Source organism: Oxyura jamaicensis, chromosome 3, assembly GCF_011077185.1.
Source record: "Oxyura jamaicensis isolate SHBP4307 breed ruddy duck chromosome 3, BPBGC_Ojam_1.0, whole genome shotgun sequence".
Lineage (NCBI taxonomy): Eukaryota > Metazoa > Chordata > Aves > Anseriformes > Anatidae > Oxyura > Oxyura jamaicensis.
The window spans coordinates 46,695,111-46,718,810 of record NC_048895.1 but is presented as its reverse complement, the minus strand read 5'-3'; the positions used below and the strand labels follow the sequence as shown (position 1 = coordinate 46,718,810).

Sequence of the window (23,700 nt, the reverse complement as noted above, 5' to 3'; positions counted from 1 at the left end):
TATCCAGATGATCTGTCTGAACCAGTTGTTAGGACTATCCTGTTAGTTTCTCAACAGGCATTTGGAAGCTAAAAAGAGCCATTGATGGTCAGTGGTATTAGGGTTGGAGAACCTTCCAAAATATAGTTTACAATTAATGTCAGTAGATTCAGATTCTTGAGCAATGTCTCTACCAGATGTTGTTTTTACAGTGATGGTTCCATGGAGAACCTTTCCCAGAAATGACTCCTTGACCTTTACCATGAGATGTTTTCACACTTTGAATTCTGAATCTCTTAAACTTGTGGAGGGATCCTTAATTTATCTTAAAATATCAATACTGTTACATCTCTGTAACGAAACTCCTGATTTCATAAAACTTCTTACCAATCCATATACAATATTTGCATATATGGAAAGAGTTTGAGATCAAATGTATTATACTGTAAAGTATGCAAAAAGAAGTTTGTGGTAGGGAATAGACTAAGGGGTCTTTCTGTAATTGCTACTGTCACATAGTACAATTTTGCACATGATTTAATATTTTGTAATACAATGGAGATCCCCAGGTCAGTGCACTGTCCTGTGGATCACAAAATTGCTTTCAAAAAGGCTTTCTTTGTAGCAGGTATTTCTATCCTAGGAAATCAGTATTTGTAAGTAGGTAGTGAAGAAGCTGCAAGAAACCTTACATGCGAGTGTAAATAGGTTCAAACTAAAAAGGATAAAGGAAATTGTTGAATACCCCCTTTGAAGATCTTTCTTATTTACAATGCTTAATTATATTTCATGGTGATCTTGGAGGTCTCTTCCAACCTAGACTATTCTGTGATTCTGTGATTCTATCACTATACGTTTTTTGGAGTTACGCTTTTCTCTAGGTTATACATATAAGTCTTAAATTGTTGGAATAAGAGCTTTCAGGAGGGTTAAAACTGAAGGTGCAAATGATAATAAAATTGACTTGAACTTTTTTAGCAAATGAATAATCTACTCTCATCATGAAAACTAAAGAAAATTATGCATCTGCAGGTCAGATGGACCAGTAAGTACAAGGGTTATTATTCGTTTTACTGTTTGTAGAAGTTGTATACTTCTCTAATTGGGGCAGATGGGCTGCTCTTTTCACATGGTTCTGATCTAGAGCTTCTGCATTTTCTTAAGCTTCTCATAAACATGTTCCTGTTGTAATAGACCTGATCATAACAATACATTTTACTGTAATACAGCCCAGAATACGTTAGCCATATTAGGCTATCTATTGAAATTACACATTCAGAGCTAAATTGAATGCTTCTGTAACAGCATGTAAAGTTCATTTCAGCTCATCATTCCAAAATTGCAATATGTTTTTTAAGAAGAAAAATGTATACATGCATCCTGAGAATTTAAAAGTTAATACAGTAGTTGTGGTATGAAAATATTTCATTTCAGTACAACAATACTTTCTGATCTGAAAATGTCAAAACACTTTGAATTGTTAAAAAAAAAAAAAAAAAAACTACAGAAACAATGTTCTTTGCTCATAGCAAGAAATGGAGGTCTCTGAATGGAAGCTGACATAACATTTTTTTCAGCTGCAATAATTGAATGAGATGATAAATATAAAAATAGTCAGCATTGAATAGACAAAGCTTAGTAGGAGTCTTATATGCATATTACAAGTCTGAAACCTATTTCTAGTAAAGAGCATTGCAAGAGACAATCAAACCTGAGAGCAAATGCTGATGTCATGCATGACAGATTGGCCACCTCAGTGAAAAGCCTGCAGCAGCCATAAGAAGTTAAGGTGATGTTTTAATCCTAACATATTTAATTTTATAATTTTAAATTTAATTTAATAATTTTAATTGAATTTATAGAGAAAAATAAAGTATATGGACTACAACTGGAAACAAACGCTATTCAGGTCAAGATCAACTTTGTAAGTTTTAAAACTTACCAACGGTGGTTTTCAACACCTGTTTTTTAGAAATGTGAATTAAGTGTTCAGCTTAATAAACATGTAAGTGAAGCAAATGAGGAAGTCAAGTGTACGTTGAAAAAAATGACAATTACAGCATTGAAATAAATCACTTACATGTAGTAGATACTTCGTATTCAGGAAAAGGGATAAAAATCTCAGAGTGGTCACCTAACTGTACCAGTTCACTTTATAAATGAACCAACCAACTGTAATACCGTGATAACGGATTGGGTTGGGTTTGCCATACCATATGAAAGGCACAGCAGTGTGCCTCATTATGAATATTTCTGTTGTGTTCTAAATAAAGTGATGGAGTGATGTGTGATTGTTTACTTCAGAGGCTTTAGGTCAGCGTTTTACAAGTGCATCTTGTCGTCTTCCTAGCCACTATGATGTTCTTTATCTGTTACAATTTGAAGCTTTAGAGAATAATATTTTTTAAAATAGTTTCTTGTACACTTCTATTTTGCATATATTCTGTGGAAGCAATGTTGGACTTGAAATAAAAGAGTAAACAGGAAGCAGTCTATATTCTCTTCCTAGGTTATTTGTCTTCGTTCAAATATAAGTAAAAATCCAAATAAACATCCAAATGTTTATCTTATGCTGTGTGTGCATTTCCGCTGCATCGTAAGAGCAGCTTAAATCTGCAGTTTATATGTGTGATGATGAATGAGTTTCTATCCTTAGTTAATCTGTAGATCTATAGAGTATTGCTGGATTATGTGGTTGGAGCATTGGTATATGTGTCTCTGAACCTTCTAGAAATTTTCTAGCAAAATTATGGCAATTTAGCTAAATTATGGCAATATAACAAAATTATGTCTATAGCCTCAGCCGTTTTTTGGTATAGGTGAAGAAGTCACTTCCCTATGTAGCTTTACAGAAGTTTAACAAAGGCTTATCAATAAATGGGTTTCTTCTGTAGGTTACAAACATGAGAGGAAGTATAACCTATGTATAGGTTTAGAAATAGAATTTCTATCATCTTAAGGTTACACAAGTGAAAGGAAGTGAAGAAAATTAATTCAAGATAGGTCAGTCATTAAATCTAGTATTGAGAAGGAAGGAGGTCGGGTTTGTAGCCAATACGTTTCCAGCCTTAGCTGTTACATGGAACTGAGGACCTGCTGGAGCAATGTCAGTATTTAGTACCCACAGCCTTAAAATGTCTCAGCCTGGTTCTAGGGGCTTTCCTGAAACCACCACCAAGTCATTTGCAGAAAACCCATTTTCAGGTCAGTATTTACCTTCCTGAAAAGGGTTATCTGGTAATTTTGCAGCCATGGCTATATACAATTTAGTATATGATTCTTTAAAATGAGCACTTGGTTAGTCATACTCCCGTGACTTCTTTCATTGACGAACAGCCTTGTACAAATCGGACACGCATGTTCTGAAATGCAGTTCACTGGCATGGATGTTGCATTCAGAGTTAAATGCCAGAGAAGTCCTCAAATTCAGTGCCAAAATGGTCTAGCAGTACTTAAGTATCTCTCCTTATACTACCTGGCTGTTTCACTGGAGCTAAAAAAAATTACTGGAACCTGAAATGCAGGCTGATCAAAACCAAAACCAATTAAAGACTCATTAATAGAGTCTATCAGTAGCTAACTAGGGTAGATAGTTCAAACAGGTTTTTAGGAGCTAATCCCTTAACAGTGAGAATGATAGGTTACCTATAAAGGACCCAGGGAAGGCTTGAAAGTAGAAAAAAATATACTGATCTATTTTCATGCGCCTAGAACTGGCGGAAAGGTTGTTGCCTCCATTGGAAAAAATATTTAAGGGTTCTTGGGTTGGTAACCACCAATGTATTGAGCGTTCACTCTCACCTCCTAGCTTTCTTGGTAATTTCTTGTTCCCAGCATTTGTGCTAAGCTGCTGTGGTAGTTTACCGCATTTAGGAAGGAAAGTCACGTATGGGAAAGCATACACAATTTTTGCCTGAAGATTTAGTGCTTGTTTTTATGATCACTTGAAAAGATACTAACATAATAAAAGATTTTTCCAAAAGCATTTCTTCAAATGAGTTGCAAGTTGCTGGTAACCTTTCTAGGAAGGGTGTTTGTCTTTGATTCATCTCATGGATTTCTTCCTCTTGGCTGATTTTTCCAGCTACTGTAGACATTTGTAGTAGCCATGCCTTTCCATTTCTTTTCAAACCCCCAAAAGTTACCTTCTACTTCTTCATATTACTTAGCAAATGAAGAGGGAGGACAGAAGGCCCACCATCCTTGTTCTTTTTAAAAGACAGAATTAGGCCAGGGTTTAGGCTTTTCCAGTACTGGCCCAGAGACAGTAAATGTTTATTCTGTTCAACATGGAACTTGTGTTTGCATTTCCATGGAAGTGGGAACAGCTGGGGCAGAAGAGCAAGGGAGCAGTCATTAGTTTCCTTCTCACTTTCTTGATTTAAAGTGACAGCGGGGGGGGAAAAGCATTATCGCACACACAAAAAAAAGAACTCAAAAATTAATGCTGCAAAAGGACATGGGTGGCTTTTTAAAAATTGAGCCATTGCAGTGACATTGAAATAGTGGGTACTTGCACGGTCTGTATAATGATACAGCGTACAGTATTCAGTAGCACTTTACGTAGTTCCTTGATCTGTAGCTTAGACGTTTATATGCAGTATGTAATAGCAGTAACAGAAGATAAATTGATTTCATTTGAGAGGTGGCTACGTATCTTCAATAGTCAAAATGCCGACGTTGGTGGTTGGATTGTCCTCTCTGCTGTCCTGCTCTTCGGTTTTGCCTTCCTTATTTTTTGTTCTGCAAGACTTGGTTACGTAGAAGATGCTTTGTCTTTGCGATAGCGGAACCTCTGTTGTAAAAAGCCGTAATGCGAGAGTACATCCATCCCTTCGTGTACACAAAGGTGTTGCTACTCTTCTCCACGCTGCACAGCCATTTTAATCTGAATGGGAAATCTGTCTGGGGACCAGAGTACAGTAATTAGCAGTCTCTTCAGAGTGTCAGAGCAGAATTACCATTGTAATGGTTTAGCTGGAGGATAAAAGGATTGAATTTGGGTCTGCCTTCCTGCCAAACCAAATGAGTTGCCATGGGAATTTTCAAATATAAGAGGCGTTTACTTAAAGCAATTTGGCGGGTTTGAATAAACTCATAAATTACGGGTTTTAGAGGAGAGATCCCTGCTTTCTCTGGCATAGGCTGAACAGCAAAGAAGGCTGTTAGAAAGCTGCTTACGTTCTTAATGAGAATAAGTTGATCCATGCTCCTGTGCAGACTATCAGCTTATTAAGGCTAAACTGTTTCGGCTAAATACAGTACAGTAAGCACATTTTCAGAGACAGAGTTTGAAACAAATCCCTGGAGTAAAAAATAAAATCTGATTGCTCGAAACATAAATTGAATTTCCTTTGCTAGATTAGATCTATTTTCAAGTAATGCTATTAAAAATGGTTCTCTGTATTGTTTCAATAAACATTAACCTGCTATTGATTTCAACTTTCCTCTGTGCATGTAATATTTATTACAACACTTGTCAAATCTGCTTCTGGAAGGGGAGGAGGGCAGTGAAGGTTTCTTTTGAAAACAAATAAGGTGCTGTGGCCCTTCAGACTGTTTTTTTTCAGGTCATATGTAAATGTTTTCCCAGCTCAGGCTTGCATTCTCTCTGAAGGGAGTTGGGCTTTGACCTGCTGACTTCTTTGTCAGCACCAGTGCTATTGAAATGTGAGAAGATGGACTTGCTGCTTTCACAAATGCCTCAACTGATGAACATCACTTCTGCTTGCTTAACCTTCAGTTGTGCTCAAGAAGTCAGCTGTAGTAGTAAGAACTGATGACCAGGATTTTGCACTATTTGTTTCAAAGCAAGTATTAATGTTCTCCTGGCCGTGCAGAGTTGCTAACTCACAGAATGAAATAGGGAAGCTAATACACTCTTGACTTCTTGGATATTAAACTTTAAAATGTATATTCTAGGATATGACATCCTTGGGATAGCATTCAACGTTTTCCTCAAAAATAGCTTTTACATTGGGCATATAGAATTAGGCTTAAATGTTTCCTTATGATCCTTTTTAGTATGTATCTCAAATCTTAACTCATCAGTGTTAAGATATTGTGGATGAACTAATTAAAAAGACAGCAGTAGTGTTGTAATGGCAGTAATTTAGGCTTTTGTTTAAAGCAGTAAAAATATGCTTAGAACTCCTTGATATGATCTTACATCCCTAGTAGGAATCCTGTAAATTAGCAAAGGAAAATAGTAAATTTGTGCTGATGGTTCAGTAGCTGAACAGCTGCTAAGTTCTAACAGATTCCTAAACTTTTACTAATGATGCAGCTGAAATTCTGCTTGGTAGCCTCAGGGAACTGTTTCTGTGAAACTTCAGAACTATCTCCAAAGAAATTAGACAAAGACAAGAGTAGCGTTTACTATTACTGATACTCAGAATTTTAGCTGTTCATTAAAAGCCACTTTTAAAAGTACCGCTTTCTCGTAATAATTTTGTCTTCTAAACTGTATGTCCTTTAAACTTCCAGCAGATTGGTGAGATGAAACCATTCTTTCTTAGATGAGGAGCAGCAAAATCTAATGATACGACCGAAGTGATTGTGAAGTGGCTTTTGAAACAAAAACTATGAGTAGTTACACTCTCTGTGTCACGAGAGAGATACGATGAGAGGACATCAGCATATTTTTGTAGTGAAGGAAATGTGGTGCTACAGAGAACAGTTCACAGGATGCTGGGTTGAACGCAAAGCATCACTTAGGTACATAGTACAAATACTGTACAGCAGCTCTGCGAACTGGTGCTGTTAAAAAAAAAAATTCACAGGGCTCATTGGTGTTTCTCTGTACTAGAGTTTGCTAATTTCATACTCTGAGATTTTTCTTGGGTTTTTGAATTTCGTTTCCATAGACTTGGTGGGCTTTCTTGGGCCATATCTCAGTTTGAGTCTTGTGCCTTCTTTCTCTCATCCCCTCTGGCAGACTTGCACAGACAGCTATGGGTGGAACTAAGTGGCAGTGGGACCAGAGCAGCAGCTTAAACTGGTTTGCCTTTGTTTTTTTTTTTCCTTCTTCCCAATTTAGATGTTGGGATAGGGATATCTGGTGATTATTTATAACTGGAACCTGGGCTTCATAGTGCTACCTTAGTTTTGCTAAGAGCTTGTATAATCTTTACTTTTCCCTTGTTTTCTACTCAGAAGAAATGTTGCATAAGATCTTTTTTTTTTTTTTTTTTTTTTTTTTTTAATTTATGGTTTTGATAACATGAAAATTACCGATCACTTACCTCAGAAATGTCTTCATTCTGGAGAAGGATATGCAATGGTCAGGTTACCTAATAGAAGACATTTGTTAGCAGTGCAGAGAGAACCCCTTTGGTTTTAACATCTAAAAGAATAGTATTAAAAATAAAACTTAGCTGTGTAGGACTCAAATTATCTGTTATGTTGTCTTAGGCAAAACTGAGTTGGACCTGCTGATGTCTGAATTTGTGATCCCAACTGTGGGCTGTTTTCATGAGATGTGATCAGCCTGTTCAACATACAGAAGCAAAATCCTCTTTCTGCTTCACTGCTGAACCCAACTGCAGACTTCAGTTACTTATTTTGTGGGTGGATATAACAAAACACTTGTCAGGCCTTTCTATGACCTGATTTTATTTGCTAAACAGTAGAGAAGTAACCCACAATGTTTTGTGCACCAGAGCAGACAGGGCTATCCAGGAAATAGATACCAAAGGTGGGAAAAAGTGGAAAGCTGTGAAAAGCACTCATTCCTCTTGTTTAGTTTCTTACATTTCTGGGGTTCTTGGGCTCCTGCTGGTGCAGGAATCCAGGGAGTCAAAGAAATAGGCATTCTGCTACATTCCGTAGGGTAGCAGCTGTTTCTTCTCAAGGCATGCCCCACCCCCACCCCTCTTCTGATACAATTTTAAAAGTATTTTCATCCATTTTTCATTTAATTTTGGCATTGCCACATTGGCCTCAGATCTTTAGATTCCTGCAACTTGTTTCTTTGTGCAGTTCTTTTTACTTAGTCTCTACCTTATAAACTTCAGCGAGTTGAAGCTGTGTGTGTGTGCTGCTGGTATCCGAACTCCAGAGTAGCATTTACATGGTGTTGTGCCAAAATTAACGTTGTGTGCAGAAGCCTGGAAACAAAATGTTCATAATACATACAGTTCTTGGCTGATGGAAATCATCACTTCTCACTCAAGATAGTTCTACAGAAGAGTATAATGCAGAAAGATGAAAAAATAGATATCAATAAATTAGTTGACTTTCGTAGGGTCCTCAGTCCAAGACTAAGGCTAATTCTGCATGGAGCTGAGTCAATGGACAGGTGCACTCGGGAAGTCTCAGCTCCCCCCAGTTTCTCCTCCATGATGCTGACGCGCATTTGAGCCTGCAGGGAGCTTTTTCAGCATGGAAATCTGACAGAAAGCTATTCATACCCCACCTCACCTCACCTCCCCAAAAGTCTTTCCAGATTAGGCAATCGACATGGCTCAGGCATGGATAAAGCGTTGGATACAGGAGGGCAAAAGAGAGGAAAGAGAATAGGGTTGTGACCACCATGAGTTGTCTTGGCTGAAAGTACCACAGAAGTGCCAGCTGAGAAGGTTGTTGGTTTTTTTTTTTTTTTTTGCATCTTTTAAACTATTTGACTCCTTCAACAGCAATATGAAGCCTCAGCCAAAGGACCCAGAAGTTTATAGCCTAGGAAAAACATTCTTAAGATAGTATTTTAATTTTTTTGTGTTCTAGCATCATGTGTTGTATTTTATGTAATGAAACGATTCTCCATAAGTTTTCCATCTGATCGATACCCATTCCAGCCTCAGCTTTTTAAGGTCTCAGCTTACTGAACTCAATCATGTTCAGCTTAATTTTATGCATTTCAGAAACAGAAATCCATTCATTTTTATTTAAATCATTTCAGAATTCCCCTAGCTTTTCAGTTCTTTTGGACCTTTGCAATCTGTATTTTCTTTGACTCAAGGAAAAGTACTTTCCTTTCTTCCCATCAGTGATGAGAAAATGAATATTCTTCATTTACTCTTACTGTCCAAAAACATGCATCTCTTTTTAGGTTTGATACCTGATTTTGGTTTGCATCTTGTAACTGAAAGCTTTAATTGCTCTTCTTCCATTTTTCATATAATTTTCTATTTCTGTAAATCACTTTTACACACATGAAAGGAGGTTTTTAATGCAAGTTACCATGTATAAGTATATAATCCATAAAGTTAGAGAATATGTGAATTTGGGTATTATTTTGCAATATTCATGAGATTCCACAGTTCAGGAGATTAAGAAGGGCTCAGGTGATTTATCCTGTCATAGAGAATGCCTTTTAAGCTGCTTTTACTTATGGGTGTGCACCTTGTCTACAGGAATATGAAATGATAATTCTGCCGTCCCTGAAAGACAGTCTCATTGTACAATTTATTTTGGATATGTAAGTTGAAAGAGTTGCATTCTTGTAATGATTGCATTAGAACAATAAGTGTTTAGAGAATTGGAGTCGCTGAACAATATTAAAATAGAATTTTGGAGAAAGAAGTGACAATCAAGGATGAAATCTAGAAATGGGAAAATGGGAGAGTTTTGACTTAAGTGACAATGATCTCTAAGAATCTATCTGAGAAGAAACTGAAAATTCAGTTTGGAGGAGGTGATGTGCAGGCACTGGAACTGAATGTATGGGAAGAAAAGTTACCATTTGAACCGCTTGGGGTTATTAGGTTGGATTTCGTATTTTAATATTAGAATTTTGCCTGTTCTCCACAGAGTTGATAAAATATGCATTTGGCATTTAAGGTTAGTTGGAAAGCTACGGGGGCACTCCCACTTTAAAATATCATAGGGTAATTTATCACAAACAATTCCCTGAGCATGGGGTGACAGCATTGATCCAGGGTGGCTTGGTGACTGCTGAGTGTTTCAGCCACAGTTCAGGTACTCAACTGTTTTAAAATCAGAAAAGGAAAGCTGTTAAATGAAATTTTGATGTAATAAAGACTTGATTATTTCTGTTCCAGTATAAACTTTTAACTTGCACTGAAATTTTATAAAATTTTTAGTGCGAGTCCTGATAAATGGTTACTTAAATGTTGTATCTGTGTTTCTGCTGAGGAGGCAGGTTTTTAAATTAGTGGGGAAGGATGGGGAAATTAATTAAGATAGGCCTGATACATACTTCTCTCATTCTAAGACAGAAAATTGGGCTTAAAGAACTTAATTGTTTTATCGTGTAGGTTCATTAAATTGTGTTTGAGAAAACAGATAACTAGTTAGTTGATTCCTTATTTTAATGTATTTCAATATTTTACATTTTTGGAAGGTGAGACTCCCTGAACTCTTATATATGTTGTGCTTCTTGATACTTAGTGCCTACATTACAGAACACCTTCCTTCAAATTCAACTTCGGGAAGAAGAGAAGTGATATTTACATCAATTAACTTCAGCCCATAGAGGAGATTTTGCTGTGGGGAAGGGGGCATTCTTTAGAGAAGACCTTGGTGCACAGATTCCTCTGATATAACTTCACAGATGATGATACTGACAAACTAGCATAGCCTGCAAAGTGCTTGGCTAAAAGAGAAAGGCAGCCTCCAAAGGAAGGATACGCAGGTAGCGTCTACTCACTGGATAAAAATGTACTGAAGTTGAATTTAAGCAAGTCAGAGAAGGACAAAGTAGTTGTACCTGTTCTCCCATTTTTCCCTGCTCTCGGTGCCAAGGCTGATCCTGCTCTCCCAGCCACCGGGTCCAGAGTTACCCCTTTGTGTGCAGGAGGAGGGGCAGGGGACCACTTGCTGCTGGCTCAGTGAGCTGAGCAGCACAGGGAGCCAGCGGAGTGCTGCAGCAGCTGGAGCGCAGAGGGGAAGTGCAGTTGCCTCTTCAGGTGCCAGCATCCAGTCTGGCAAGGTTCCTGTGGCCAGCCAAGTTAGCTAGTGGCTGGTGCTTAACTTTGTTCTGCTTTCATCCTGTTCATTTCTTTCAGGCTGTATTCTTACATGTTTTTTCTTGCTTGCTTTTTGTATTTTTTTTCCACATGACTGTGATGATTCTGGTACTTCAGATACTCTTGTCTACTTTACTACATTAGTATTTTCCTTGGTTTTTGTTTTAATAAGACTAGAACAATATCTGTATTCTTTCCCCTTTTTTCCACAAGCATCCAATTTCTTGCCCTTCAGCTGGTCTCCAGGGAATCTCCATAAGCCTGTTGTTAAGCCGTCTCAGTCTTGAGAACACTCCCAGGATCATGCTGCGGGAGCTTCTTGCCACGTAAGAAACATTGGGATGGTTTCTTGAGGCCTGTGCTGGCCTGATATTCCTGATTGCCCCACAGGTTTGCTAGTGGCAGGGTGAGCTTTGTCTGATCTTTTATGAAAGGTAAGCAGACTGCGGTCTCCACCCATCTCTGCACCTGCTCTGCTGTATTCTGGTAACATAGTGTATTTGGAAAAAGAGGTGAAAATGTTCTGCTCAGTGATTTTTTCTGGGGACTTTCCAATAGGTTAAGCAGTCATGTGTTTTGGTGAGTCATTGATATGAGAGACATGATCCCAAGTCTCTTCTGCATAGAAGACTCTCTTTGTTATACTGTGGTCTCTTTTCTGTATGTGAAATGTGTGTCTCTCTGCTCGCAGCAGATACTGTTCTGACATGTCCCACATACAGAAATGGTAGATCCTGCTATTTGTGCAAGGCATTTGAAAGTTGGGGGGAGGAGGGCTGTTACCTCAGTCTCCAGAAAGCACTTTTTATGGTAACTTGTTTAATAAGAAAAACAGGAAAGTTTTTCTAACTGTCCTATACATAAATTGCTAAGACACTTTTTTTTTTTGGTGCAAATTAGAAAATAACGGAAAGGTATTTTTCCTGTAATTGATTAGGCTTATTTCAAAATGTAATTTTTTTTAAAGTTCTAGTAATACTTTATAAAGCAAATAATTGCTAATGTCTCCAAGTTTTAATTTAAAGGATTTATAAATTTTAGAATAAAGTTTTGTCTGTGAAGCTGAGCATTTGAGCTATTACATTATGAAAAATAGGTGGTTCTTATTTATCCAAATCTGGACGCTAAATACTAGCCTTTAAAGTAATAAACACCCAAAGCCAAAAGGTGAATGTCTTGAAGCAATAAGCTGGTTTTACTTCCGTTAACACAATCAATGCATCCTACTCCAGCTTCAAGAGTAATTAAATAATAATTAAGACAGGACTTAAGAATGTTTTAATTAATCTAAACGAAGTACACTGGAAACGTGCTTTTCTTAATAGAAGAAGTAGAATGATTATCACTTCTGTGGAATAGTTACAGGAAACTGAAATATATGATATGATTTTCCATGATTTACTAAGAATACACTAATCTTCTGTAAGTGAAGCTATTACGTGCTGATGCCCAAGATTAATGGAATTAATGAAGAACTAAAGTCCGTACATATTTTTCTCTAAGATGAATGCTTCAGAAGTCTGTTTGCCAAATGTATGGGACTTTGCCTTAGAAAGCTTTTAAAATACTGAACTTAGGTAGCAATAACATCAAAACAACGGTAGGAACTGATAGAAACTTGCAGGCCTCGCCTTGGCCCTGGCCATATGGCCGCTGAGCAGGCACTTGGGGTTACCTGGATTCCCCGCTGCCTTCGGCGCCTGCTCGCCAATGGGCGCTTTGCTGGTTGTTGCGCTGAGGTGCCACAGTGCCGGAGGACCCGGGCACGAAGGGGCGGTCAGTCAGCGCTTGTGGGATCGCCATAGATTGCTGTGCCATGGGGGAATGGGAAAGAGGGTCCTTGGTCGCACAGGCTTGCGGTCATGTTGCGTCATGTCACATCACGCGCTCGGGAGGAAGCGCTCCTCAAAGGCCCTTTGTTGATGGCCTCGGCCAGGCAGCGCTGAGCTCTCACCGCTGTCTCTGGAAAATCATCATTGGCTAGTTTCGTAAAGCTGGAAAGAAAGCTCAATAAATAGCAAAGAAAGCCTTCTCCCTAGCAACACACTGCCTCGAGCAGCTTGAGCCTTCAAACAGAAGGTCACGTGATTGACATATTTGTCCCCTAAAGAGAGCGCGCACCATTCTTTTTTTCACTTCTCTATATTTTTAAGCTGTGTGAAAGCAGGTTTTAGCCAGCCGTAAGCGAGGGGAGCCCAGCCAGCTGGAACACTCCTGTCGCCTGGTCATGGGCCTCGTCAGCTCTCAGAGCACAAGGAAAGTAGGACGGGCATCTGTGGTGCTTATGGAAGTATTAGCTTCAATTTTTAGAGTAACATCTATACTAGAATAGCAATAAAAATGTATGTAAGACATGCATGCCTTAGAGTCAGCAGATTTGTGGTTGCACCTACACTGGCAAGCAGATGGAAGTAATTGTGAACTTTTAGTACTCATTCACATTTTAGCAGCTGTTGAGAATTACTTTAAGAATATATACTGAGTGCATAGGTCCCTTCAACTTTGTTTCCTTAGGGGATCAAGAAATTTAAGATTTAAGTCAGTTGTATCTTTGTGCATCTTATGTATATGTATATATAAATGGTAGTTTTTTACAGAGTTCTAAATTGTAGTCATTTGTCATTAGACTACTCCACCCGAGAGAGAGAGAGAACAAGTGTCAACAGAACTGTGCCATTGCACATCCTGTTCCTTTGGAAACCAAAAAATGTAGACCTATTACAAAAGGGAGGGTAGGTGAAATGCAGAAGCAATTTAAGTTGGTTTCCTCATCACACTTAGTTGTCATGATTCTTATGAAAATGTGACTATAGCAGTGTGGTAGTCTAAGAAGCTACTACTGGGGATGGCTGCTACTCCCTCTGTCTTATAACTGGATAAGCCTAAGCATTCATGCTTTTACTCTGTATCCTAATAGATGAGTTTATTTTAATTGGTCGGTATTGCCTTTTCAGGACATCTCAGGCTGAAGATAAAAATGTCTTAATAGTTACTGCCACGGCTTGAATTCCCATGTGACAGCATGCAACCCTGAATACTGTGCTTAATGAAACACATAAGAGAAAGTACACTTGAAAGATGTACCCTAACTCACAGCAACAATCTTTTCGCTGTTGTCACCAGCAGTTACGTTTCTTTTGTTGCTGTAAAGGGAGAGAACTTGTCACTTTCTTCCTAGATTAGTAAATCTGATCTGAAATGAAATGTCATTTTTCTTGCTTTCTCTTTTTATTTCTGTGTGGGAACAGATTAAAACATAATGGACATGTTTAACATATAAAAACATTGGGGGTCATATTTCAGTACCGTTTCAAGAATGAAAGGCTTTGTTTATGTACTAAAACATTAGCATAGCTGGAAAGAATTAGCTGGCATTTGAGTCTACAGTTTGCAACAAAATACTAGTTTTGAAATAATGGGCTCTTTTTGAGGGTGGAGGAGATGATATCTGAATTCAGTGTCTTTGCTGTACTTATGAGAAACTTAGAGCTGTTCACAGTTTACAAATTCAAACCTTGTATAGAAAACTCCTGGGATAACAAAGGAAAAATAAATATGACAGATCAGGCTAGACTTACATAAACATATTTTAATTATTCCAATTTTATTTTTCTAGCAACTGCCTCTCAGCTATACCTATTAGAACAGCCACCTTGAGTGTAGGTAGTTGTGAAGCATAAGTTGGTGAAATTATTTTTATCATTATTTAATATACAGGGTGGGTTGAAACATTTGTCCCAGTGTCAGTGGAATGCATCAACACAATCTCCCAAGTGTTTTGGCATGGTTCAGTCTGTTTCAAAAGCTATAGCTAGAATAAAGACCTGCATGATATGGGTCGTGTTTGATTCCTGCTCTGTTCTGATTCCTACGATGTTTGAGGTACTTAAGATGTTGCTGGTAGAGTCCCGTGTGGAAAATTTATACCAGACGCTTGCCTGGTAGCATTTCATTCAGTGAGCATATAGTTTAGCTATGCTCCTTTTCAGCATTAAACTAACCATTGAGGAGGACCTTTTGGGTGTCCAAAATTAGAAATACCAAAAATAGTGTTTAGCTCTAAAAGTTTTTTAACTGGGCTTTCACATTTCTAAAAATACATCTAATGCTGTAGTTCACATTTTTGATTGCTCTTTAATTTGAATCTTAATACATATATTAACAAATAAATCTTAATGTATTTCAGTACAATTCTGTCTTTTTGGAAACATTGTAGAGTACTGTACAAATGTTCTTTTCTTCTAGGATTTTGGGCGGGTTGGTGTATATATATCATGAAAGGTGTTTCTGTTCTGGAGCTTTGTGAATTGCTGTTCTGTGTGGTGTATGTAGATTCTTGTCACTGATTTTATTAACACTTAAAGTCGGGGGTGTGAGGAAAAGACAATTCATAAAAAAGAGCTAAACAAAAAGCAAATTTTGGACTTAAATTACTCTTGGGCATTCAGTATAATTAATCCAAGGGATGTTATTTCCTTGAAACCCCCAGACTCCGTGATACGAATATCATCCTTATATGTCTGTCTTCAAGAAATGTTGCGACAGGCATAAAAATCTGTTAAGGTCAAGCAGAATGTTTCAGGTAATTTTTTCAATACATGAACAACTAGTACCTCGGAGATATTTGGTGAAAAAAGCCCCTAGGTTCCACTGATACTGGAACCTAGGCTTATAGGCTTTACAGGAACCTAGCCTTTCAGTCTGGCTTATAAAATGTGTTTCATGCTGATTTTTCAGTACCTTATCTATATTTTCTTGTTGCAGAAATGGAAAGTGGGGGAGGGGGGCATAAGGACTCTCAAAAATACAACTGGTAAGCTAAGTATCATGATTAAACATGGATATGTCAGATAAGGTGATGGGAAGTGTAAAAAGATATGCTGCCTTTTCCCCCTAGTGTATCTTTAACATTATGACCAATGAATTTGTCAAGTGAAACAGCACAGTCTTCTTTGCATATCATTTGAACTGAGAGCTTGCTTTGAAGAAGATAAGCAGGCTGTGTTGCCCAGAAGAAATAATGATGCTAATTTATCTTTGCCTGTCCTTATAGACACAGCATTGTGTATCAGTGTTGAAAAGGAAACAGAGAAATAACTGAGCTACAGCGTGCCACCTATTCAATGCCACAGCATCATTAATGGCATACAGGGTTCTAAGAAATATGGGTGGTCTTGAAGTAGTGATTTATTTTACTTTGTCTCAAAGTATGTGGAGGAGCCTCCTCTGGTAAAAGAGAAGCTGCTGCATGATGCCAGAATAATGCTCTGGCAAATTCTCCTTGGTACCAGCAAAGCGATGTTGTAGGCCTTCTGCTCCGTCACCATCGGAAGTATACAAACAAGGATGAGAAAGTCTAAATGGGAAATGTTTACCAACAGCTTCTAACTATCCACATTTATGTTCTGGGCATGGGAAACTTAAAAGCCTTTGTCAAGTTTCTAGAGGGGAAGGAATTACAGGATGTTTATTTCTTAACTCTGAGTAACAGAGTAGCTTGCCAGAAGTAAAAGTTAGCCTTTACAAAGGGGAAATCTGGTGTTTTACAGAGGTAATTGATGAGCAGTTTTGGCACTCAAATTCAGATTCTTTTAAAAAGCCCTTCTATTTTGTGTTTCATATGTGGTTACTTGTCATCTTGACTAGGATTTCATTGCAGTAGGTACATCAGTCTTTTGACGTACATACTAAAAAAAGGACAAAAACCTTACGAACAGTAGATTGTGTGTTTACCTTCAGGGTTTCCAATGCATTTCCCTGTGGTCTTTTATAACACATTTTATAATATATTGATGCCTGATATCTGTTTTTTGTTCTAATACGTGTATGTCTAGGAATTTGTAGTATATTATTTGTGAGTTTTTTTTGTTTATCAATTATGAATGGAAGGTTTTTGTCCCTGAATGGAGACATTCATGTGTAAAGGCTGTTTGACTGGCGCATGGTATGTTTGGAATACTTACTGATCTACAAGTGAATTGCAGTGGAACATTTTTCTTTGTCAGCTAGATAAAAGCATTCCACAGCACGTTGAGTCAAAGTGAGTGTCGGAGTGCTGGCGAGGAAGCCGCAGCTGCTACCCTGCTCCAGCAGCTGGGGATGTGGGAAGGCAGGATGACAGACCCCTGCGGGGCACCAGCGCCTGCGCCGTGAGAGAGGCACGATCAGTGACAGAAAATACTTAAGTGGTGCTACTGTGTTTTTACCAAAATTCATATTAAATTAATGAGTTGCAGGTCGTTTGTCTGATAAAGATACACAGGTTAATACAAGTCTTCATATTTAATGTACGTGTCTTTCCAGAGGTACAGTGGGAGAAAAGATGTTTACTGTATGTGCCAACTGTAGGTGATTTTTCTATTTGAGGAAGGGTTTTAAGTATCCTTGTTCATTAGTATACTGTCTTTTCAAACCTGCCAGGTTCCCTGCCATTCTGTTTAGTGTGTGTATAAAATTATTAAATGCCTTAACTGTGTACATAAAAATACACTGTGCTATTGGCAAAACTCTCAACCTGAAGTGATGTGGAGAGAAGCACAGGGACTTGGACAAAAGGTATTAGTTGGAAGACATAGCTACTCCCTCTCTGAGGGTGTCAGGAAAGGTACCAAAGCACCACTGAGGATTTCTGCTTAACCAGAGGTGGTATGGGGCAGGTAGGAAGGCATAGCTTGTGCAAGAAGTTCCTGAGGCACATGAAAGATGAATGCTGTTCTTTGGTGCTCTTGCCTTGCTGGAGCTGCTTGGTTATTTTCCATCAGCCTGGTGGGACAGACACCCACCACAGTTGGCTGGGGATGATCAAGACTCATGTTTTGTCTTTGCATCTGCAGTTGATTTACGCATCACTTTGTTTCACCATCACTTCCTACCTGCTGTTCTTTGATCCTGAACGGATGGCCCTGAAACAACTCATTAAGGCCTGCAGCCTTAACCAAAGCCAGTGCTGGCTACACCTTCCCTAGGGCTGAGCTCAGGTCAGTTGATAATCAAACTGAAGCGCAGGGATGTATAACAGCATGCAGAAGCATCTTCCAAAATGTGTGAAATTTGGAAGCCAGGCTGTCCACAAAAGTCACTAACATCAACTAAATAAGTGTTATTTCTGTTATTATGAATGTAGGAAAAAATATTTGTTATATTTTCCAACATAGTTACTTTAAGGGGAAAATGCACATTTTAAGGGAAAGTGCACGTGTCCTTTGTACAGAAAGGCTCAGGGCTTTCCCTGCCAGCACTAGTAATGAGAATCAGGATACGTTTTGAGACGTAGCTGGTAAGAACTGTGAGGCTCAAGCAGCTCTATGAGGAAGAGGAATTACAGCTATCACTGAGTGGATTGTTTGGTTGGTGAATTAATTCAGCTGCAGACACCTAAGGAGCTTTGTGTGGGTACTCTGCTGTGTGCCCCTTGTGGATCTCTGCTCAGCAGTGTATTGGAATATACTGCTGAAGTACAGTGCAGGGAATGCACTGCATGCTTGTCTGTCTTCCAGCCTGATCCTGGGTCTATCTATCAATGTCGGTATGTTTTGTGTATGAATAAAAAGTTAAAATGTATGGTACTCCAAAGCACACACTGTATGCATACAAGAATCTGAGGGATTTAAGTGCCTAAAATATAATGATTTCAGATGTATTAGTTAAACAAAAGAATTTCTCTGAGGATCTTGAGATATCAGAGGTTCAACAGGGTTGAACTAAAGCTTGGACATGGAAAATAAAATGAAGTCATTAAAAAAGTAAGAAGGTAATAGCGTGTTCTCTCCCAGCTCCCTGTTCAATGATGTGAAACAAGTTCTCACTGACAGCATTTTATTACATAATGGTGCTCCTCAATTTTTTTCTGAACAACCAGTGTTAGCCAATGTAGGAGAGTTGTTGCTCAAAGTGGGCATCAATATGGTGAGCATTGCATATTTTGTTTGGGATTCTTTCACTTTGGGAAGTGTTCCACAGGCTCTTGTGGGATCTCCAGTGTGGGCCTCAAACCTATTTTCAGATGTAGATGTCTGTCTGTACAGCTGTCCCTTTTTCACCACAGAGAGGTGACGCTACTCCTTTGTGTTTCTGGAAAGGGGCAAAGTCAAAATGGTTTTTAATATTTTATTGTGCATTTTTGTAGGAAGGAAAAAAGCAACAGGGTAATTGTAAATAGTGTCAATAAAAAAATCTCCATTGGTTTTAATACCAGGTAAATATTACAAGTACAGCAGAGAGGCTTGGTGTAGGTGACAGTAGTAATTACTAGCATTTTAAACTTTGTGACTATTAATCCTACTCTGATAAATATTAGGAAACAAGGTGCTCAAAATGACGGTGCTCACAGGCATTTGGTCTTTTTACTGCTGGTCCAAGTAGGGCCGAGCTGCTGTGAGGAGTGCTGGCCCTGTGTTGACAGAGCGGCAGCCACCCTTGTCTGCACGTAGTTGGCTTTGTTAGGATTTACTGCATCTCTTCACTGTGCATATTCAGAGAGCAGCTGCAAGTACTTGCATTTAAAGAATTAGGTTTCAAGATAGCATTTTTTTTTCTTAATCAGCATGTTATATTGCACATGAGAAATACAAGGAAAGCACTGAAGATTTAAGAGGATGAGAGGATTGAGTCAATCACTTGAGCTTCAACTTAGTAATGCAAATCTGGCTTTAAGTGACCTTATTGATGTTTGCTCAAAGTGGCTTCCTTTTGGTACAAATGGCTGAGCTTTGTTGTAGCTATTGTACAGGTAATGTACTGTCCCTTTAGAGATTGCCTTTGTATCCCAGCTGCAACCTCTCCTTGCTGTAACAGCGAGTGCCTGCAGAAATGCCTGCAGCTAAGATGGATTGCATCGACGGGCCTCATTTGATCATCTGCCAGCAGTGAAGAGAGGATAGGCCACAGGGAACTGTGGGCCCATTTCGCTATCCCATCTCATGGAAACTTGAGGTTTTGACTATGGGTGGATGATGATCAAGTAGAGAACTGTGTATGAGAGGTCGAAGGCCATGCCGAGGTATCTGAAGGGCTCCTAATGAGAGGTCAAAGGCCATGCTGAGGTATCTGAAGGGCTCCTAACCGCCTCTGTGGCCAGCGCCCTGAGGGGAGGTGGTGGCCTCAGGGAGCGAGGGGCTGCAGGAGGAGGAGCAGTGCAGGGTGCTGAGCACCATGGCCGGAGGTGGTGGCATCGAGCAACAAACAGTGCCATCTTCTGGGAGGAGCCGGCAAGATGCCCTGTGGTCAGCGATGAACAATTTTTAAGCAGTGGGGGGTTTCTGTGTGTGTGCGTGTGTATGTGTGTGTTGGTTTGCTTCCCCCCTGCAATATGTGCTTTGAAAAACCAAATGCCAAAAGTTGAAAGGCAGCGCTGATGTCTGGCAGTGCAAGTCCACATCTTGAATCTGTGAACCACCACTGATACCATCTTAAAAGAAATGTTTTAAACTATGCTTTGGAGTCCGTTTAAAAGAATAAAAATTTTATCAACTGCTGAGTAGTACTCTAGAGAATTAAATAGCCAAAATTAAAGTTAAGGGCTCAGTCTTTTTTGTACTCTAAGGACCGCTATTATTTTTGTAAACATAACTTTGTAAAATCTAAATAATTGCCACGTTTTCTCATAGAAAGCATAGTGACCTGTAGGAAAAATAAAGATCAAAAATATGAATTATAAGAATGATTACTTTGTCTTTTATTGCTTTTAAATTGCTGTAACTCCTTCCTTTGGGGATGCCAGAAGGGGAAAAAAAGCTATCTTAAAGTTTTTCCTATAAATAATTACATTTGGAAAACATGTACCATGGTCTAAAATCTGGAATAACAAAGTTACTAAAATTATCTTAGCAAGTGGAATGTAAGATCCAGCATTTACTGAGACTCATTAATAGTGTCTCAGATCAATCACCCGAACTCTTATTTGGAGGAAGTATGCAATTTTAGTAACACTGATGGAACTATATGGGAGGTGCAGGTGACATTGAGAGGAGGGCTTTTTTTTTTTTTTTTTTTTTTTTTGGTTACATGCTTTCTGTTAAATAAATAAACGCAAGCAAAAAGCCAGTAGCAAAGAATAACCATTATGGGTGGAGGGAAAAGGGGGAATCAATATATTAAATATCTTTATTGCTAAAATAAATTAAGAGAAATGAAGTTATATCCAGAATGACAAAAGTCTTTGAGTTCTGGATAGAAAAATAGATTTGAAATTGCTTTTATTGCATCATGGTTGACAACACAGTATAGATAACTTACCAGTGATGATGCAGTGGAATAAGAAATTCTTTAAAATGAATAAATAAATCCTCTGCATATAAATTGTAAGTCTGTTCTGAGACTGTCATATTAAGCATGCTATAATCAGTACATTTTGTATTCCAGAGAGTATACTTTTAATGATTGTGGAATCTGAGGTATCTGTATAGTACAGTATTTAACTGCACAGCTAACTTGTACTTAAAATGCTAATTGAATGTGCATTTACTTTTTCAGTATTAGTGTTGGTTTGGTCTGTCATACAGTATTTAATAGATAAAGAAAATAATGTCTAACTCTTCTAGTATATTCTGTATGTTTAAGGACAATGTCAATTGTTAGTTTGTAATCTTTTGTGTTTAGGTAAATCCTCAGTATTACAGTTAGGACTTTCATTTGTGGGATCTGGAAGTGATTTAGTCTTGACCCATCTTACTGTATTAATTTTAAGTTGTTGAAAAAATAATTTAAAAAATCAGATGATAGTTGCCATTGCAGGTGGGGGTGGGGAGAACCTTGAGCACACTTCGTGCTAGGTAGTTTATTTGTTTAAATGTAATTTTGAGACTTTCTCTTTTTTGTTTTGCAGTTAAGTAAGTTACTTCATCCATGTTTTGGCAGTTATGTATAGCAATATTTTGCTTTAAACACGTTTGAAAATGTTTCCCTTCTCTTTGGAACCCCTGCATGTGGATATTCTTACCAACTCTTAACCAGTTTGGGAGACATTTCAGTATTGCAGTGCTGTAATGGACACAAAGTTATTTAATAGGCTTTTTTTTTTGGTTATAGCTGGTGATCACTATTCTTTGTGACTCTTTAATTCAATTTTTCATAACCACTAGTCCTTTTGAAAGTCCTTTTCAAACCATCTGCTGGAGTTGTAGTTTAAGACAGGTGAACAACTCTCTCTGAAATATCCTTGTTAGGGTTTCCATGGCTGGCACAGTATCTTATGATCCAGGTTGTCATTACCTTCAAAAATCCTGTTCCACATATCCGGAAAATATTATGTGAATAGACAAGATCAATTAAAATAAAAATTAAAAAAATCAATAAACCAGTTTAAGAAATGCAGCTCACACTTCATCTGCACCCTTTTTCCTACAAGTGAGGCTTCTCAGCAATGGTAGACAACGTGAGAAGCAAGGTGATAACATTAAAGTACATACTGATGACTGTCTCTCCTGGATTCCTATGTCATTATCTTGTTTTCTGGTTGATAGGAGGTAGACTAAACAAATGGTAGAATTTCTGGAAAAACAGATCAGAAAATGTCTGGTCTTCAGAACTGTACTAATTATAATATTTTTTATTAGTAACAGATAAAGTGAGTGTTTTTTTCTGTGGTGGTGGTTTTTTGCTTTTTAGTTTTTTGTTGTTTTTTGGGGGGGAATACTGTGTATTTATGCAAATTGCAGGACACCAAAGGAATTGATAACTTCAGCCAAGTCATCTATATTGAAACAAAAATGAAGGATAATGTATACTGTATAAACAGTAGTTATATCCTCATCAGACAACATCTACATGTTCCAAAATTATGAATTCTGTGATATAGCAGTTGTTGATACTTGAAAAGCTGCTCAAAGATTTTTATTTTTTTCCTACAGTGGAAAAAGGTTTTTATTTTTTTACTTTTTTTTTTTTTTTTTTTGCAGTTTATGGTATGAGACTTTTCTAAAACCCTCTAAGATATGTATCAGTACCAGTTAATGATCGGAAATAGACAGCTTGTACTTAATTTTAAGGAAAAGTTAACAAAGCACAATGGTTGTATCTCTAAGCAGATGCTTTCCTTGGTTAAAACTTGCAGGCATTTTATTCTATGTCCCTTAGATCTTATGCATTAGTAAATTAATAAGCATGACTTTCTTTCCATCTCTTCATATACAGGCAGAAGGAGAAGACAGCCTTAAAAAGATGCAACTGATGGAGCTTGCAATTCTGAATGGCACCTACAGAGATGCCAACATCAAATCACGTAAGCATGTTATAATCTTGAGGGTCAGTGCAACAGTAGTATTTTCAGGGTTTGATTCTTAAAGCTACCTTCAAGTAAATGGACAGTGACAAATGTGTAGGAAAACCGTAGGTAGCCATTGCAGATGATCTTCTGTAGATAAGTTTTGCAAGTCTTTTGGTGTTTTGTGTTGCTGTTGTTGCTGTTTTTTGTTACTGTTCTTCTTTAAGAACAACATGTCTAGGCTGAAATATTTACAAATATATAGTTCAACAAAATTCAACTCTTAAGCCAGATTTTTCTATTTTACCATTATTTTTTTCCTTAATATAAAGGGCAGTGGACTCCTTTTCAATTATATTTTTAGACATTGAGTTTGAAAGTATTACAGATGTTCAGGATACTGTGAATACATTTTTCTGTATTATATTCCTTCCTTTCATCTTGCCTTGCATGTGTTCCCCTAGTGTTATGTTTTTTCCAACAATTCATCAACTGATTTCACTGCTGAGTTCACAGGGATCAGTGATGTAATGAGCCATTTTTACAATTTCTTCCATTAGATTTGTGTGAGATGCTTTTGCAAACGCAAGTATG

At 38.0% G+C, this 23,700-nt stretch overlaps 1 protein-coding gene across 13 annotated transcripts in view; it reads left to right on the top strand.

Moving 5' to 3' along the window:
* Positions 1–23,700, top strand: part of QKI (QKI, KH domain containing RNA binding) — a 157,808-nt gene that overhangs the window by 114,831 nt on the left and 19,277 nt on the right. For all 13 annotated transcript variants that reach the window (XR_004749863.1, XM_035323007.1, XM_035323013.1 and 10 more), the window contains one exon: positions 23,037–23,124. Coding sequence is in view for 12 of the 13 variants with exons in the window: in XM_035323007.1 (XP_035178898.1) it covers positions 23,037–23,124 (88 nt within the window). In the remaining variant the exon portion in view is untranslated. The remainder of the gene's footprint in view (positions 1–23,036; positions 23,125–23,700) is intronic.